Genomic DNA, 18,180 nt, shown 5'->3' with positions numbered 1-18,180 from the left:
AAATGATACTCGAGTAAAGTACAGATCCCTCAAAATTGTACTTAAGTACTCTACTCAAGTAAATGTACTCCGTTACTGTCCGGTTCTGGTAACGTTACATAGAGTACATGCCGTAATGTAACCTGAGTGTAAACATTAGCCGCATTCATCGTGAAGCGTGCAAGCGATTTGCAAAGATTAATATGTATCGTAAAAGGTTAATAAAACCTTATACTCACTTCTTCAGGAGGTGCAGCAGGAACAGGAATAGTTGGTACCGATTCCTTTTTCAGGAGCAGCTTCTTAGCAAAACCAGCTTTATACTGACCCTCGTTTAAAAAGCAGTCTGGTGAGAAATGATTTTTTTCGCAAACATGAACGCATTTACTTTGATCGTGGGGAATATTCCCATCGTAAACAAAACTCAGCCACTGCGTCTTAAGCGGTTCAAATTTAGGAACATCAAAATGATTTCTGTGTTTGTTATTGCACCCAAGAACAGAACAACACAATCGCTTAGACGCCATTCTGCTCCAGTGTATTAACAATGATGGACTATGATGACAGCTCGCTCAGGGCGGTGCTGTGTTGAAACACTCCTGTCAATCAACAACCGTGGGAGGGGCGTCATGCGCCGTGTGACGTCACACGGTGAAACGGCTCGATTTGAGACAGGGGAATACATATACGGAGATTAAAACAAAAACACTGGATGGATTTTTATCATTATATGATGGTTGTGTACAGCCATTGCCAACACACATTGCAGTACAATCAAATTGTAAAAGTGCATGTACCATTATATGACCCCTTTAAGTTTGCCAACTAATGAATTCAGAACAATATGGGGGTATATTATGGAAACAACTAGATTATTTTGCTGAAAAGCACACTGAATTCTTCACTTTTTTGTTGATCGAAAATGTACCCCTAATTATATAATCACCCCTATATTGGAAGATTGAAAACTCAAACAATTGAGTTGAAATTTCATAACACATTATTTTATGTCTGAGTTAATGACATACAGTATATAAGTTATCATAACTTTTTAATCAGATCATTTTTTACAGTATACTGTTTTGTTCTCACGTGATGGCTGAGTAATGTGAGATTCCACGCAGAGAGGGCAAGATTCATCATGGCGGCACGCACTCACTGAGAGAGCTGTAATACCAACTACCAATACTAGCAATATATTGAACTGCATACCGGTCACCGCGGGAACATATTCCCTCTTTCAATGGATACCAATACAACTCAGCAAACTCTGAAACCAAACAAACGAAAGAAGACATCATCTACTGACACAAGAGATTTACAAACTACAGATATTGAGGTCAGTGTACTCGCATCCATTTACAGCAAACTGGACTTACTGGTTACGTTACATGACGAAATAAAAGAACTTCGATCAAGTCTGGAATTTCCAAACTAATGTTGAATCACTCAACAAACAGATGGACACAGTCATAAAATAAAACAAACTAATGAAAGAAACCATTCTGGACATTCAAACAAGAAGCATGCGCGATAACCTGATATTTTCTGGCATCACTGAAAACTCTCCCGACGATCACGAAGCAATGATCAGAGACTTCATGAAAACTCAACTAAAACTCCAACCGGACACTGTAAATCAAAAAACCTTCCACAGAGTTCACCGTCTCGGAACACGTTCAAATAAATCACCTCGACCGATCATTGCTAAACTGGAACATTACAAACACAAAGAACTCATTAAAAGCAAAGGCAAAGAACTGAAAGGAACCAACTACGGATTAAAGCACTCATTTTGAGGAATTAATGAACATATACAAACCTCTGTTCAGAGCGCCGCCTCTGATTAGTCGAGAGGATGTATCTCGTTTAGGCTAAAAATAGGTTCGGCGCTTATCGCGGTTTGGAAAGGAACTGTAGTTAAAGGAACTGATCTTGTAGTACATATTAAATAAAGGAAATATAGCGATTTGGCATGAAACATTGATGGAGCAGTGAATAGGTTCAGTACACAGCAAAATGACATGACAAACTTTTTTTTTTTTTTTTTTAATGCCGTTTATCGCGTTTTGGAAATGAGCTCTTCATTTGCTTTTACTTTGCAAGGTTTAAACATTCAGTTTCAAGTAGTCATGTGCGTTTATTTATTATCTTTAAAGAGAAAAAGAGTGAGTTTCATCGATTATTAGGCAGCATTGTTGATGTAAAGAAAATAGTGAAGCAGTATCTTGAATAGTAGTTCCCTTTCGTTGTCACTCCGAGTTACGTTGGATGACGACGAATGGGGTTTCACTTAGAACACCTATCGACTTTGAGTATTACAAAACGAGCCAATGGCAAAGAAATGCCATGGGTCTACGGAATTTGCATAGCGTATCTCCGCCTTACCTCGTGGGTATAAAAGGAGGACGCCGGCAACATGCAGATATGTTTTCGCTTCGGAGCCAAGAATATTTCTTCACTCCACAGTCATCTCTGACTTCGCTCTACGAGACGAGCTTCTCTCTCCGTTGTTGGTGTGACGGCGATCTGTAGCGAGCTCACAGTGCCTGCTGATCTGTGCAGTGATCTGCCAGTGTGTGTGTGTCTCCCTGTGTGCTTCAACATCGCAGAGTTTTTTTCTCCTCTCTTAAAAGAGCTCGCACTTTTTAAAGACGGCTCGCCCGTGCATTTCTGGTTGCAGCGGACTGGTATCGGACTCTGATGGGCACGAGCGCTGTCTAGTGTGTTTGGGCTTTGATCATGCTTGAACAGCGCTCGTAGATGACTCATGTTCTCTCTGGGAACGTGATCATCGCGTCATATATAGGTCGAGACTCGGTGAACTCGCAAGAGTGAGAGTCCCCTCATCCACCCCCCGATCTTCGGCTGGTGGCCAGGGTGACCTGAGGGTGTTGGTCTGGAACAAGGCGCCAACTCTGTGTCCGCGACCCCAGCCCCCCTCTTTAATGACGGTGCCCGCTAGCGAACTGATGCTTCCACGAGTCTACCCTCGGGTGGCCCGTGTGTTTTCATTTGAAGCTACAGAGGATGATGCTGTGTCTGTAGCAGCATCACTAGGTGGGCTTGATTCTTCTGGAAATGACGACTCGTCACAGCTGCCACCCTCTGGTGTGCATACGGCTGTGCCTGAGTCTGATCCGGAGATGACAGCCATGCTTTCCCGGGACGATTGGTTTTTGGGTGAGGCCGCCGACCCGCGTCTACGGCAAACCCCAATATCTTTCCTCCCGGACGTGCATGATGAGATCACGGGTCCGCTCGTTGGTCTCATCCGCCTTTCCTCCCCTCAGGGGCCGCTGCCCATGGGTACACTGGGGTCCCGCCGGTTGAACGCTCTGTTGCCATGCTACTGTGTCCTCAGAGTGCTTCCCGGCGCAATCCTAAGCACCCGTCCAAAGCCTGTAGTTCTTTTCGTCTACGCTAATCTGTGGCGAAATCCTATAGTGCCACAGGACAGACAGCCGCCTCACTGCATCCCATGACCGTTCTGCTGGTCATGGGACCCAGACCCAGATGCTCATGGACATGCAGGAGGGCGGAACTGACCCGAGGCTCTTCAGTGAGCTGCGCGCCGCCACTGACCTTGCTCTCCGAGCGACGAAAGTGGCCGTACGCTCTCGGAGTCAGGTGATGTTCACCATTCTGGGGCTGACCAGTCTGATGTGTACTATGTCGGGCGGACCCGTCTGCTCGGCACCCCCATCTCCCAGGTCGGCCTCTTCGGCGGTGCGGTTGAGTGCTTCTGCCCAACAGTTCTCAACCGCCCATGAGCAGATTGAGGTTATTCTGCTCGACGGCCCCGCCGTCCGCTCAGATCCCTCAGTCTGCCCACCGGCGAAGGCGCCCTCCTACCCGCCCGTTCACCCGGGGCCGGGCTCTGGAAGACCGTAGGGGGGATGCCACAGCCCTCTCCAGCCCCACCCCCGCTAAACGCCGGGTTAAGCGGCACTTTTGAGATGGGCTGCTCAGAGATGAGACTCAGTTCTTTCCAGGAGTTGGTAGCAGGGACACTCCTTTCCCCGGTGGAGGGCTGGCGAAGAATCCTTATTCAGAAAGAACTGACTCTCTCATCTCTGAGCATATAGAGTTCTCGGACGACACAGAGCGCCGCCCACAAGCCGTGCTCTCCTCGTCCCCCTCAGTCCCAGAGGCGGTTGACACGGCGTGCCGTCCACGGACCGCTTCGCCCCTGTCCCCCTCTGTCGCCAGACCCCTGACAGAGCAGGCCCCCGTGGAACGCTGGTCCTTCCCTGGCCTCCTCTGTCAGGGTGCGGTTATGACCTTGCCCCCACACCGGGCCGCTATCCGTCCACGTCTGGGCCGGTCATTCCGCTTCGCTGCACCACCGGGGGGACGTCTGTGGTTCTTGACGCCGCTGGAACAGTTGGGAGCCTGCCTAGAACTTCCCTTCTGTTCCGCTGGAACGCGCGAACCGTCGGCTCGGCTTGCGATTCAGTTCGCACAGTCTCCTCCCCGCTTTAGAGGAGTCTGCTCCACTTTGGTCGGTGGCTATGCCCCTATCATAGAGCGGAGGTTGCTAGCCTACTGGCGATGGGTGCGATTGAGACTGTTCCTCCAGCCGAAATGAGGTCCGGGTTTACAGCCCCTACCTCATTGTCCCGGAGAAGTCTGGTGGGTTACGGCCAATCCTGGACCTACGCATCTGAAACGCTCCCTTCACAGGCTGCCGTTCAATATGCTCCTGGCCAAACGCATTTCTGGATGTGTGCGGCCACAGGATTGGTTTGCAGCGATCGACCTGAAGGACGCCTACTTTTATGTCTCCGTTCTCCTTCGACTCAGACCATACCTACAGTTTGCTGTCAGGGCACGCGCATATCAGTACGCTGTTCTCCCATTCGGGCTAGCCCTGTCTCCTCGCTCCTTCATAAAGGTTGTTGAGGCAGCCCTTGTTCCTCCATGGGAACACGGGGTTCGCATCCTGAACTATCTCGGTGACTGGCTGTCTTAAGCTCACTCCTGAGACCAGGTTTGCGAATACAGGGACCCAGTGATCCGGCACCTAGCTCGTCTGGGCCTTCGGGTCAACTGGGAAAGGAGTAAACTTTGCCCCGTGCCTTGGAGCTCTTTTCTCGGTTTGGACTTGGTCTCCTTCTCCACTCAGCCATTGCTGACTTGCCTAAGACTATCAAGCGCAAGAGTAAAGGTTCCACTGAAGTTTTTTCAGAGGCTCCTGGGGCATATGGCATCTGCAGCCGCGGTACGCCGCTCAGATTGCTTCATATGAGACCGCTTCAGCTTTGGCTTCGCGGCCGAGTCCCGAGGTGGGCATGGCAACACGGCACCCTCCGAGTACCAGTTACTCCGACCTGCCGTCAGTACTCACCCCGTGGTCGAACCTCAGTTTTCTACGGGCCCGAGTGCCCCTGGAACGAGCTTCCCGGCATGTTGTTGTCTCAACAGATGCCTCCACGGGCTGGGGCGCCATGCGCAATGGACATGCTGTCACACTCTCATGTTGAGCAGAAATGCTCCTGAAAAATTCTGTGAGATTTATCACACCCAGGTGTTGAGCAGAAATGCTCCTGAAGTTCAGTGAATTTCTTCACACTTAGGTGTTGAGCAAGGTTGCTCCTGAAGCTCAGTGATTCTCTCATGTAGTGTTGTCTATTGCCTCGAGTTGCTGGCAATACGCCTTGCCCTGCACCGCTTCCGGGCGTTGCTCAGGGGTCAAAACGTACTAGTCCGATCAGATAGTACCGCCACAGTAGCGTACATCAACCGTCAAGGTGGTCTACTCTCGCGCTTTATGTCGCAACTCGCCCGCCACCTCCTCTTATGGAGTCAGAAGCATCTGAGGTCGATTCGAGCCATTTTCATTCCCGGTGTCCTGAACTGTGCAGCCGACGAGCTCTCACGGCTTCAGCCCCTCCCTGGAGAATGGCGACTCCATCCCCAGTCGGTTCAGCTGATTTGGGACCAGTTCAGGGACGCACAGATAGATCTGTTTGCCTCTCACGACTCGACTCATTGCGACCTGTATTATTCCCTGGCCGAGGGCACGCTTGGCACGGATGCACTGGCGCACAGCTGGCCGCGGGGCCGCAAATATGCATTCCCCCATTGAGCCTTCTTGCGCAGACCTTGCACAAGGTCAGGGAGGACGAGGAGCAGGTCATCCTGGTTGCCCCTTACTGGCCCAACCGGACCTGGTTCCCCGAAATAGTACTCCTCGCGACAGCACCTCCCTGGCCGATCCCTCTGAGGAAGAACCTTCTTTCTCAGGGACGGGGGCACCCGATGGCACCCTCGTCCCGATCTCTGGAACCTCCAAGTGTGGCTCCTCGATGGGACGAGGCAGGTTTGAGTACCCTACCACCAGCGGTGGTGGCTACCATCACTTCCGCTAGGGCGTCGTCCACGAGACACGTCTATGCGTTGAAGTGGAACCTCTTCGTCAGCTGGTGCTCTTCTCACCGAGAAGACCCCCGGAGATGCTCGATCAGCGTTGTGCTTTCCTTCCTTCAACAGGGGCTGGAGCAAAGGCTGTCTCCCTCCACCCTGAAGGTCTATGTTGCCGCTGTTGCCGCACACCATGACCTCATCGAAGGTAAGTCGGTGGGGAAGCACGACCTGTTCATCAGGTTCCTGATAGGAGCGAGGAGACTAAATCCGCCTCGCCCTCCTCTCGTTCCCTCTTGGGACCTCTCAGTGGTTCTAACTGCCCTGAAGAGTGCTCCATTTGAGCCCCTGCAATCAGTCGAGCTTAAATTCCTGTCTATGAAGACAGCGCTCCTGGTTGCACTGGCCTCCATCAAGAGGGTAGGGGACCTGCATGCATTCTCTGTTGACGAAGCGTGCCTGGAATTCGGGCCGGCTTACTCTCACGTGTTCCTGAGACCCCGGCCTGGATATGTGCCCAAGGTTCGTACCACTCCCTTCCGGGACCAGGTGGTAAACCTGCAAGCGCTGCCCCTGGAGAGGCAGACCCAGCCTTGGCACTGCTCTGTCCAGTACGCGCTCTCCGCGCCTATGTAGACAGAACGCAGTGTTTCAGGACCTCAGACCAGCTCTTTGTCTATTATGGTGGGAAGCTGAAGGGAAAGGCTCTCTCCAAGCAAAGGTTGTCTCACTGGATAGTGGACGCCATTGCTTTGGCTTACCAGCAGCAAGGTCGACCGTGCCCCCTTGGTGTGACTGCCCACTCCACCCGGAGTGTGGCGTCCTCTTGGGCTCTAGCGCATGGCGCCTCGCTAACAGACATCTGCAGAGCTGCAGGCTGGGCGACACCTAACACATTCGCCAGATTCTACAATCTCCGAGTGGAGCCAGTGTCCTCTCATGTACTCGCTTCAACCAGCTAGTACTGGACCCGCTCAGGTGTCTTCGCTTGCTCGCCATTACACTCCACGGACTGGATACGTGCGATTTCTCCTCAGGCGAGCTTCTCCGAAAGCCCTGAGTTCCTCCAGAACTCCTGACGTCGGCGCCAGTGTCTATTGCCTGCGCGTCGGCTAGATGCCTCCCGTGTGCATGGTCCCTCCTCTGAGCGACCCCCACATGTGTATTTCCACTGTAAGCCTCTCTGAGCATGTGTCTTCCCCTTGGCAAGCCAACCTGCCACCCCTGGGGTTGAAATATTCCACCTGCGGCTGGATACCCCAGTGTTCTCCATATGTTTCCTTCGGGTCATATGTGTATTGACCCCCCCCCCCCCTCTGGGTTGGCATTAATTGCATACTTCCCCTAGCTTGGGATATGCTTCCCAGTGTACCTTGGTATTCCTGTGATAAATGGAGTCCTTCGTCCAGTCTACGACAAGGATCTCGATTTACGCAGGGCACTGGAAGACAGCTGAGAAGGTGGCGTGATTAGACTGGTAACCCCATTCGTCGTCATCCGACGTAACTCGAAGTGACAACGAAAGGGAACGTCTTTGGTTACGTATGTAACCCTCGTTCCCTGAGTAGGGAACGGAGACGTTACGTCCTCCTGCCACTTTCCGCTGTACCGCGGGGATCGCCTGAGCTCAGTCTTGGCTCCTCAGCGAAGAAACATATCTGCATGTTGCTAAGCGAAACCCCATTCGTCGTCATCCGACGTAACGTCTCCGTTCCCTACTCAGGGAACGAGGGTTACATACGTAACCAAAGACGTTTTTTACTCACAAGTGGCTACTCATAAATCTGTATTTATTATTTGATCCAGTGATTACATTTGTGTCCTCTTTTAAGTGAAAGGAAAGCAGAGATGAAGGACAGTAAGGCAGATTTATAAATATAAATAAAATATAAATAAATACAGATTTATGAGTAGTCACTTGTGAGTAAAAAACGTCTTCATTAATCTGGATACATTTAAATACGCTCTTCGTCACACTAGGGTTTTCTTTTGAAAAACTCCTGAAAACGCTAAATACACCTTACAGCGCATGCGTAAAAGCTCACAAAAACTCACTGAGATGATACAGATGGAAAAGTAAAAAATAAAGTTATCACGCAATTCTTCTGACAGGATTATTTTATTTAGCAAAATATCTCAGCATTCACGGATTTTAGCAACTGTGTGAAAGTGAATCATACATTATAGGCACTATACTGGTATAAACATGAATATCTATTGGTACAATATGCGTCACATGACTAAACTTGCCTTAATGTTTAAAAAAACCTCAGTTTTGACAGTCCACACAACAGCGCAAAAAAGGCGTTTTCAAATTCATCCACTTTGGAAAGCATTTTCAAAAAGCTTTGCATTCATTAATAAAAATGCGTCTCAGTGTGGACAGAAGGACAAAATGGAGAGAAAAATATGCTTCTTTTTTTTTTACAACAATTTTATTTATCAAGAATTGACACAAGTTTAAACAGCGTTTAAAAGATGCCACACGTATTAGTGTGGACAAGGCCTGAATCACTGTTAGAACCCGTGTGTCATGCGAAAGGATAGAACCCAACGGCAGGACCACAGCTCTGTCCACTTTTTAATATTTATATTTAGGATCAGCACATTTACTGTATTGTGGGGCATTATCTGCAGGATTGTGATTCACCAAAGAGTTGCTAACCAGAGGTACCTGCAAGAAAAACAGGTATGCATTAGGCTTTAATGCTCATTTATTGATCATTCTAATCAAATCTTACACACACACAAACATATATATATATATATATATATATATATATAAATATATATATATATATATATATATACTAATCCAAATAATGGATTGTGGATATTTTAACAATTTTACAAGTCCCATTAGACTGCTACACGCTTCTCTTACCTCTGATTTGTTAAGATCATGGGAGGGATTGGGTCTAAAGGCATAGGACTGTGGCATAACAACTTGGTGAACATTCAGCACCTTTGGAAAAAAGATACATGTTGCGTTTTATACCTTCTTACTGCAATATAAATGTATTAACATTGGATGACAGTCCTAGTATTACAGGTTTATAGACAGCGCTGTATTTCAAAAATCCTGCTGAAATATTTTGGTGTCAAAACTTGTGCAGATTATTGAAAACAGTAGAAATTGAAAAACTACCCGTCTTTCTGTCAATCTGCAATGTCCTAGCAACCACCCAGAAAACCCTACCAACTGCTTAGCAACCGTATCGCCACTCAGCTTCTAGACCTGAACGCATCACTCACCTGTGGAGAACAGCAGCAGGTGTCGGCTTTACAGGCAAATGCTGACAGACAGATGGAGATGATAAACTCAAGGATAGTGAATACGAAGGACACACAAATGATCCCCTTGAAGAAGGTCTGAGAAAACACTTATCATTAGCACAAATATCAATCGAATAAATTAGTTACTCGCACTCATACGCTGGCTGCAAGTGCAGAATATACAATCCTTGAGGTTCATATGGTAATATAACAAATCAAACTTAATGTATAATGTCAATGCCTTCTTGCATGATAAACAGGGCTTGGCATTAACTTTTTTGCTCAGTAGCCACTGTGGCTAGTGGTTTTCAGAAGTTACAAGCCACCCAGCATGTTCATAGGCTACAAGAATTATCAATACCATGGGGGAAAACTGCCATATGAATATGTTTAATACTATTTCATAATTTGGCAGTAGGTAGCTACAGTCAAACCAAAAGTTTATTCAGACACCAGATATCATTTTAGTTTTTTTACTAGTGGGTGAGGATATGGGTGAGGATAGCAAAATAAAGTATAATAAAAATATACTGTGACTTATTTTACCCAAAAAATTCTTCATACAGTGGACCGCCAGTAAGAATTATAAAAAAAAATTTGGCGCAATAATTATTCAGACTTTGCTCTGACCATTTTTGCTTTATGTTTTTAATTTAATTGCTAACGTGACCTTTTTACACCACAGACTGAACAAAATTCAGCATTGCTTGGTAATTGGTTGAGCTAAATTGGTGTTATGTAATTGTGTAATTAAATTTAACAGATGGCAGATATTCAACATAATTAATTTGTGAGACAGTCTAACAGAAGGATGGAGAAAAACAGTGAAATATCAACTGATTTGATAACTCTGAGTTCTTGTCATATTTTATGACCATTTTCTAAACTATAGCGAATAAACTGATAATGTGAGAAATGTTGAAGGTGTCTGAATAAATTTCTAGAGCAAATGAAATGAGTGAGTGAGGAGAGGCGGGTTTGTGTGTAACTCACTATTTTTTACCCCTACATTGCACTTAGTTTATTATTTCAGATTCCTTTTTAAAAGACTAGAGATGAAAAATGTATATATAAAATTCAGCCCGCCGAAGTGGCTAGTAGGAGTGACTGTAACACGCCACTGCTGAAATAGACACATTTGGCGGGTGTTAAGGTCAAGCCGTGATTCATGTGAATGATCTGGAACAGTAGGAGGTCTATTTAATTCTCCTATTAAATGCAAGTAAAACTGTGACTAAAAAAAGTTGTTAACATACCTTGCACTCATAACATTCTCCAGAACAATGGATGTTTAATATTCCACTCAAATCCAATGAAAGGAAAATAATGGACAAGCCTGCAGCTATAATACTGAAGATGTTCATTCCAAGTGCACCTCTCACCTATAGATAGAAACAATAACAAAAAAGTTAATAAGTTAGAAAACACTTTACCCATTGTGTTAAAGCAGATCATGAAACAAATAAAAATAAATAATAAAGTTGCAAGTTGCAATTATCGGGGTCCAAGTACAAATGACTCGTGAAGACAATACTATTATACGATGGCAATATCTCTCTTCGAATATAATAAAAAATTTATTTCAAATATAATACGGGTTTCTCTGTATGGATCTATTCTTCTATGTAATATTTTACAATAGACAAATAATATTGTCTCTTCATTTTAATTGGATAGCAATACATTCATTCATGTCTTGGCAACTAGACATCTTTTTCTGTATCATGTAAAAATAATGTTAATTTGGAGATCACGATTTCTTTGCAAACTGATTAGATTTTGATTAGACTTCATTGAGCTTTATGAAAATATCATTAATTTTATGCATAGTCAATCAAATAACCATTTACAGTGCATCCGGAAAGTATTCACAGCGCTTCACTTTTTCCACAGTTTGTTATGTTATAGACTTAATCCAAAATGGATCTGTGCCTCGACACAATTCTGTCTCAGAGATCTACAGACAATTCCTTGGACTTCATAGCTTGCTTTGTGCTCTGACATGCACTGTTAACTGAGGGACCATATATAGGCAGGTGTGTGCGTTTTCAAATCATGTCCAATCAACTGAATTTACCACAGGTGCACTCCGATCAAGTTCTAGAAACACCTCGAGGATGATCAGTGGAAACAGGATGGACCTGAGCTCAATTTTGAGTGTCATGGCAAAGGCTGCTAATACTTATGTACATGTGATTTTTTTTTTTTTTTTTAATAAATTTGCAAAGATTTCAAACAAACTTCTTTCACGTTGTCATTATGGGGTATTGTTTGCAGAATTTTGAAGAAAATAATGAATTTAATCCATTTTGGAATATGGCTGTCAAAATGTGGAAAAAGTGAATCTTTGTTGTTTGTTGGTGTTCTCATATCATCCACAGACACACACACACACACACACACACACACACACACACACACACACACACACACACACACACACACACACACACACACACACACACACACACATATAGTACCAGTCAAAGGTTTGGAAACATTACTATTTTTAATGTTTTTGAAAGATGTCTCTTATGCTCATCAGGCCTGCATGTATTTGCTCAAAAATACAGTAATATTGTGAAATATTATTACAATTTAAAATGATAGTTTTCTATTTGACTATACTTTAAAATATAATTCTTTATGTGATGCAAAGCTGAATTTTCATCCCCATTACTCCAGTCTTCAGTGTCAAATGATCCTTCATAAATCACTACTACTGTTCAAAAGTTTGGGTCAGTAATTTTTTCTATATATTTATTTTGTTGTTGTTGAAAGAAAGTAATACTTTCCAATTATAATATCCAATTATGGTAAATACAAAAAGTCGACGTGGAAAATGCACAAGAACACCCCCTCATGTGGTATTTTCCACTGGGCAGCTTGTAGGATATTTTGATGCACGAGTTGCCGAGATGAGATAACCTTTGACCTTTTCAAAATGGCGGAGAGCAACGCGAGAGTCGTGAATGGTAAAAATATGTAGGCCTACTATTCATGATCTAGAAAATATACAGCATATTATTTACCGTTTGAGTTTTGATAAATCATCTTCTTGCTGTAGCAGATGACTTAAAGGGTTAGTTCACCAAAAAATGAAAATGATGTCATTAATGACTCGCCCTCATGTCGCTCCAAGCCCGTAAGACCTCCGTTCATCTTCAGAACACAGTTTAAGATATTTTAGATTTAGTCCGAGAGCTTTCTGTCCTTCCATTGAAAATGTATGAACGGTATACTGTCCTTGTCCAGAAAGGAAATAAAGACATCATCAAAGTAGTCCATGTGACATCAGTGGGTTAGTTAGAATGTTTTGAAGCATCGAAAATACATTTTGGTCCAAAAATAACCAAAACTACGACTTTATTCAGCATTGTATTGTCTTCCGGTTCTGTTGGGGATCCGCGTTCAGTGACGCTGCTGACGTGTGTCTGGTGCGCTCGAGCTTCGTTTACAGTCTGAGGGAGACGCACGCTGGAAACAAAACAATCTTCACAAACATGTCTAAGGATTTCCACACAGAGGAAGACTTGCATTTTTTTGCCCAGCCATATTTATTTGAACCCGAATACACAGACGCACCAGACACACGTCAGCAGCGTCTTAGGTCATCAGCGTCACTGCGGACTCGTGAACGCGGATTGACAACAGAACCGGAAGACAATACAATGCTGAATAAAGTCGTAGTTTTGGTTATTTTTGGAACAAAATGTATTTCCGATGCTTCAAAACATTCTAACTAACCCACTGATGTCACATGGACTACTTTGATGATGTCTTTATTTCCTTTCTGGACAAGGACAGTATAGCATACATAGATTTTCAATGGAGGGACAGAAAGCTCTCGGACTAAATCTAAAATATCTTAAACTGTGTTCTGAAGATGAACGGAGGTCTTACTGGCTTGGAGCGACATGAGGGCGAGTTATTAATGACATCATTTTCATTTTTGGGTGAACTAACCCTTTAAGTCATCTAAAATAGTTTTAGCTAAATAACAGGTCTGGATCTCCATCTTTTTACCACATTACGACAACAAAAGCACTTGAACGCAACACACTGGTAAATACCAGTTCACAAGTGGAAAATACAATATTTTCCATAGTTAGTTTAAGCTTATAAAGTTCAGTGCTTGGACCATGAAAATAACAAGTGATGTGTGCATACCAAACACGAACTGGAGGAGCCTTTGCCATGAAGTTCATTTTCTGCAGCAATGCAGAGTGATCCTGCGATAATGTACTGAGAGGATAGAGAAAGGAATCTTCTGTTAGAATATTTAGCTTGTGTTAGAAAAGACTGAACTGTACTTAAATTGTATATTGTTTTCTTACGATGACAGATCCCCAAAAAGGAACACAACTGGCGATGAAGACGGATCTCGGAAGTACGATGATTGCCGCGATTCCCGACAGGAGAATCAGCAGGCCGATCATTATCTGGACAGTCTGAGGAAGAGTAGAAAACAGGTACAACAGGGTTGCCAAATTTGCACATCAAAACCCACCCATCTCAAAAGTTTGTTAATGTTTGTACTTCTGCTTTTTTGGATTTGTTTCCATACCTTTCCTCCTTCACACGTATAAAAATGAATAATTGAAAGATTTCTCACCCCGAGTGCTTTTGGTTGGCCTTTCAGAAAAGCCTGAAGTCGTTGAGGAGCTGAAGCTGTCTGTGGCACATAAACAGTCACTGGAGCCGCTGTCCCCGTTTCAGCTGGAGCCGCTTGTTCTGGGGCCTGAAAGTTTGTGGGAATGACGGTACTAGACATTCTTCTTTCTGAATCTGAAATTCACCTGTACAAAATCAAGACATGTAAAAACATGTGAAGAATAAGAATACAAAATAGATTTTCATAAATAATCTTACCACTTTATTTATTAAAATATTATATGTTAATATTTATTATTATAAACAATCTGTGGTCATCCTTTTCTGGAAAAACTTATGAACGCAGTCATGTCACAGAATTATTGGTAACTAGAATAACTCTTCACAGATATTATATTACAAACATCTCATGTTTAAACTGATCTACAGCTGTCACCATCTCACAGGTGGGACATTTGCCTGTATATATTTAAAACAAGAATATCTCAGTAAAAACCTAAAGTAATATTGACAAACTATTTATCATTTGAAAGCTTACAATATGTAGTTTTCATATTTGGTGACTTTTTAAAAAATAAATTACAGATGAGCAGTAATTTATCAATTTGCAACAAGATGTTTGCATTGTCATTAGGCAAAGAAAAAAAGGTCTGAAAATGTTTTAAATATACAGAAAAAATGATGATTTCTCGATTTGGTATGCAGTGGCGAGCCATAATGCACATACATGTTTTTTTTATTGCTTTACTTATAGTTGAAATACAAATCAAATGCTGCCAAACCGCCCATATTACTTCTGGATAGGATGACTACTTCATAAAATGTATGAAAATTATGGAAATATATGGTTCAGATCACTCAGACCATATATGGAAATGGAGGCGCCCTTATATGGTCAGTAATAGAGCTTGGATGTGGTCTAGTGAAAATGTGTGAAGCCCAAACAAAATCGTACTGAAAGATATTTTTTGAGATACCAATCTAAAATTTGTAACACAACTTGTTCAGATTTTGGGCTTTGATTTTCTTGCAGTTTTAGAGTAAAACATATTTTGTAAAATATATAACTTATATAAAATATAAATAATAAGATTTTAAGATTGTAAATTTTAATAAACTCAAACTTCTATAACTTTCTTTTCACATTCATATTTTATTTAACTTCTACAATAATCTGCCAAATGTGTTCTTTAAAACAAGACCAACCCAACCATAGGTCTATATTCCAGCATTCTTGAATTACAACCATTTAGAGTTAAACTACTCATTAATAAAATTTTAGTCTTAAAAAACAACAAAAAGGCAGTCATAATTCAAAGATAATAATATTTATAAAAGTAGTCAGATGAGATCTAATTAGTTTTACCTGGTGGGGGAATGCTCTCTTCAGTTGGTTTTTCACACTTTGCTGTGTGTTCTTTTAGTTCACTCCTCTGAGATATAATGATAACGCATTCTGTGGTGTAATATTGTTTCCCAGAATGAAAGTTAAAGTGGGTGGATTGCAAAGGAGGGGTTGCAAATACTCACTGTTTCCAGGAAATCAAGCCTGACGCACTACTCTAATATAACATATTTTCACAATAACAATAAGATTCAATTAAATCTTACTTAATTTGTCTTTGTTGTATTTTAAATAATCTACATGCTGGTTTGGAAACAGACTTGCAAATAGTGTACAAAACATGTGACATAATGATCAGCACAGTCAAAACCATTAATCTTACCTTATTTGGAAAAAATGTGGCCCAATAATCAGTAGTTCATGACTTCTAAAACAGAGAGAAAAAATAGAGAATGAATTGACATGTTGTTGTTTTTTACAATCCAAAAAAACAAAAACAAAAAACGTCTCGGTTACATATGTAACCCTCGTTCCCTGAGTAGGGAACGGAGATGTTACGTCGGATGACGACGAATGGGGGTTTCGCCTAGAAAGCCAATCATCTTCGTGTATTACAAAACGAGCCAATGCCGATGAAATGCCATGGGTCTGTGGAATTTGCATAGCGTATCTCCGCCCCACCGCGTGGGTATAAAAGGAGGACGCCGGCAACATGCAGGTATGTCTTTGCTGAGGAGCCGACTCAGGCGTCTACCCAGCGGTACAGCGGAAGTGGCAGGGAGACGTAACGTCTCCGTTCCCTACTCAGGGAACGAGGGTTACATACGTAACCGAGACGTTCCCTTTCGTAGTCACTCCGAGTTACGTCGGATGACGACGAATGGGGGTCCCCGTGTAATCACGCCACCTTCACAGCTGTCTTCCAGTGCCCTGCGAAAGTCTGATCCCCCTGTCGTGATGCTGGCACGGACGAAGGAGTCCTACTTAACACAGGAATACCACGGTACACTGGGAAGCATATCTCAGAGGAAATATGCCGCAGCATGCCTACCCGTAGGGAGGACTTAAGAACACACATATGGTCGGGGGGCTTCATATTGAGGAACGCTGGAGTGACCAGCCCGAGGGGTGGCAACTTTCAACTCCAGGAGTGGCAAAGTGACTTGCCAAGGGAAAGACACATGCTCAAGGAGGCTTACAGTGGGAATACACATGTGGGGGTTACTCAGGGGAGGAACCATGCACACGGAGGCACCTAGCCGACGCACAGGCAATAGACACTGGCGCCAGCGTCAACAGTGCTGGAGGAACTCAGGGCTTCAGAGAGGAAGGCTCACCTGAGGAAATATATTGCATGTATCCAGTCCGTGGAGTAGAATGGCGAGCAAGCGAAGACACCTGAGCGGGTCCAGTACTAGCTGACTGAAGCGAGTACACGAGAGGACACAGGCTCCACTCGGAGATTATAAAATCTGGCGAATGTGTTGGGTGTTGACCAGCCTGCAGCTCTACAGATGTCTGCCAGCGAGGCGCCATGCGCTAGAGCCCAAGAGGAAGCCACACTCCGGGTGGAGTGGGCTGTCACACCAAGAGGGCACGGTCGGCCTTGCTGTTGGTAAGCCAAAGCAATGGCGTCCACTATCCAGTGGGACAACCTCTGCTTTGAGAGAGCCTTTCCCTTCAGTCTCCCACCATAACAGACAAAGAGCTGGTCTGAGGTCCTGAAACACTGCGTCCTGTCTACGCACGGAGAGCGCGTACTGGACAGAGCAGTGCCAAGGCTGGGTCTGCCTCCTCCAGGGGCAGCGCTTGCAGGTTCACCACCTGGTCCCGGAAGGGAGTGGTGGGAACCTTGGGCACATATCCAGGCCAGGGTCTCAGGATCACGTGAGAGTGACCGGGCCCGAATTCCAGGCACGCTTCGTCCACGGAGAATGCGTGCAGGTTCCCTACCCTCTTGATGGAGGCCAGTGCAACCAGGAGCGCTGTCTTTATAGACAGGAACTTAAGCTCAAGTGATTGCAGAGGCTCAAAGGGAGGCCTCTGTAAGGCATTTAACACCACAGAGAGGTCCCAAGAGGGAAAGAGAGGAGGGCGAGGAGGATTCAGTCTCCTCGGTCCTCTCAGGAACCTGACGATCAGGTCGTGCTTCCCCAGAGACTTACCTCCAACTGCTTCGTGATATGCGGCGACAGCGGCCACATACACCTCCAGGGTGGAGGGAGACAGCCTTCGCTCCAGCCCATCTTGCAGGAAGGAAAGCACGACAGTGATCGGGCATCTCCTGGGATCTTCTCGGCGAGAAGAGCACCAGTTGACGAAGAGGTTCCACTTCAACGCATAGACATGTCTCTAGGACGATGCTCTAGCGGAAGTGATGGCAGCCGCCACCGCTGGTGGCAGGGTACTCAAACCTGCCTCATCACGTCCAGGAGCCACACGTGGAGCCTCCAAAGATGGGGTCGAGGGCCAGAGGGTGCCCCGTCTCTGAGAAAGGAGATCCTTCCTCAGAGGAATTGTACCAATGAGGTGCTGTCGCGAGGAGTATCAGTTCAGAGAACTATGTCCGGGTGGGCAAGTACGGCGCAACCAGAATGACC

General features: G+C 44.7%; 1 protein-coding gene across 1 annotated transcript; it reads right to left on the bottom strand.

Moving 5' to 3' along the window:
• Positions 1 to 8,448: 8,448 nt before the first annotated feature.
• LOC143718529 (membrane-spanning 4-domains subfamily A member 15-like) lies at positions 8,449 to 15,680 on the bottom strand. Its single transcript, XM_077209556.1, has 8 exons — positions 15,602 to 15,680; positions 14,237 to 14,420; positions 13,959 to 14,072; positions 13,792 to 13,866; positions 10,878 to 11,003; positions 9,601 to 9,717; positions 9,230 to 9,310; positions 8,449 to 9,019 (listed from the first exon to the last, which is right to left on the bottom strand). The coding sequence occupies exons 2-8, from the start codon at positions 14,393 to 14,395 to the stop codon at positions 8,927 to 8,929; spliced, it is 765 nt and encodes a 254-aa protein (XP_077065671.1). The 5' UTR covers positions 14,396 to 14,420; positions 15,602 to 15,680; the 3' UTR covers positions 8,449 to 8,926.
• Positions 15,681 to 18,180: the final 2,500 nt, after the last annotated feature.

Source organism: Siphateles boraxobius, unplaced genomic scaffold (genome assembly GCF_051911475.1).
Source record: "Siphateles boraxobius isolate OS27281-9 unplaced genomic scaffold, OSU_SipBor_1 61, whole genome shotgun sequence".
NCBI classification, from domain to species: Eukaryota; Metazoa; Chordata; class Actinopteri; order Cypriniformes; family Leuciscidae; genus Siphateles; species Siphateles boraxobius.
Note: the sequence above shows the minus strand (reverse complement) of the source record. Positions and strands in the feature narration are given on the sequence as shown.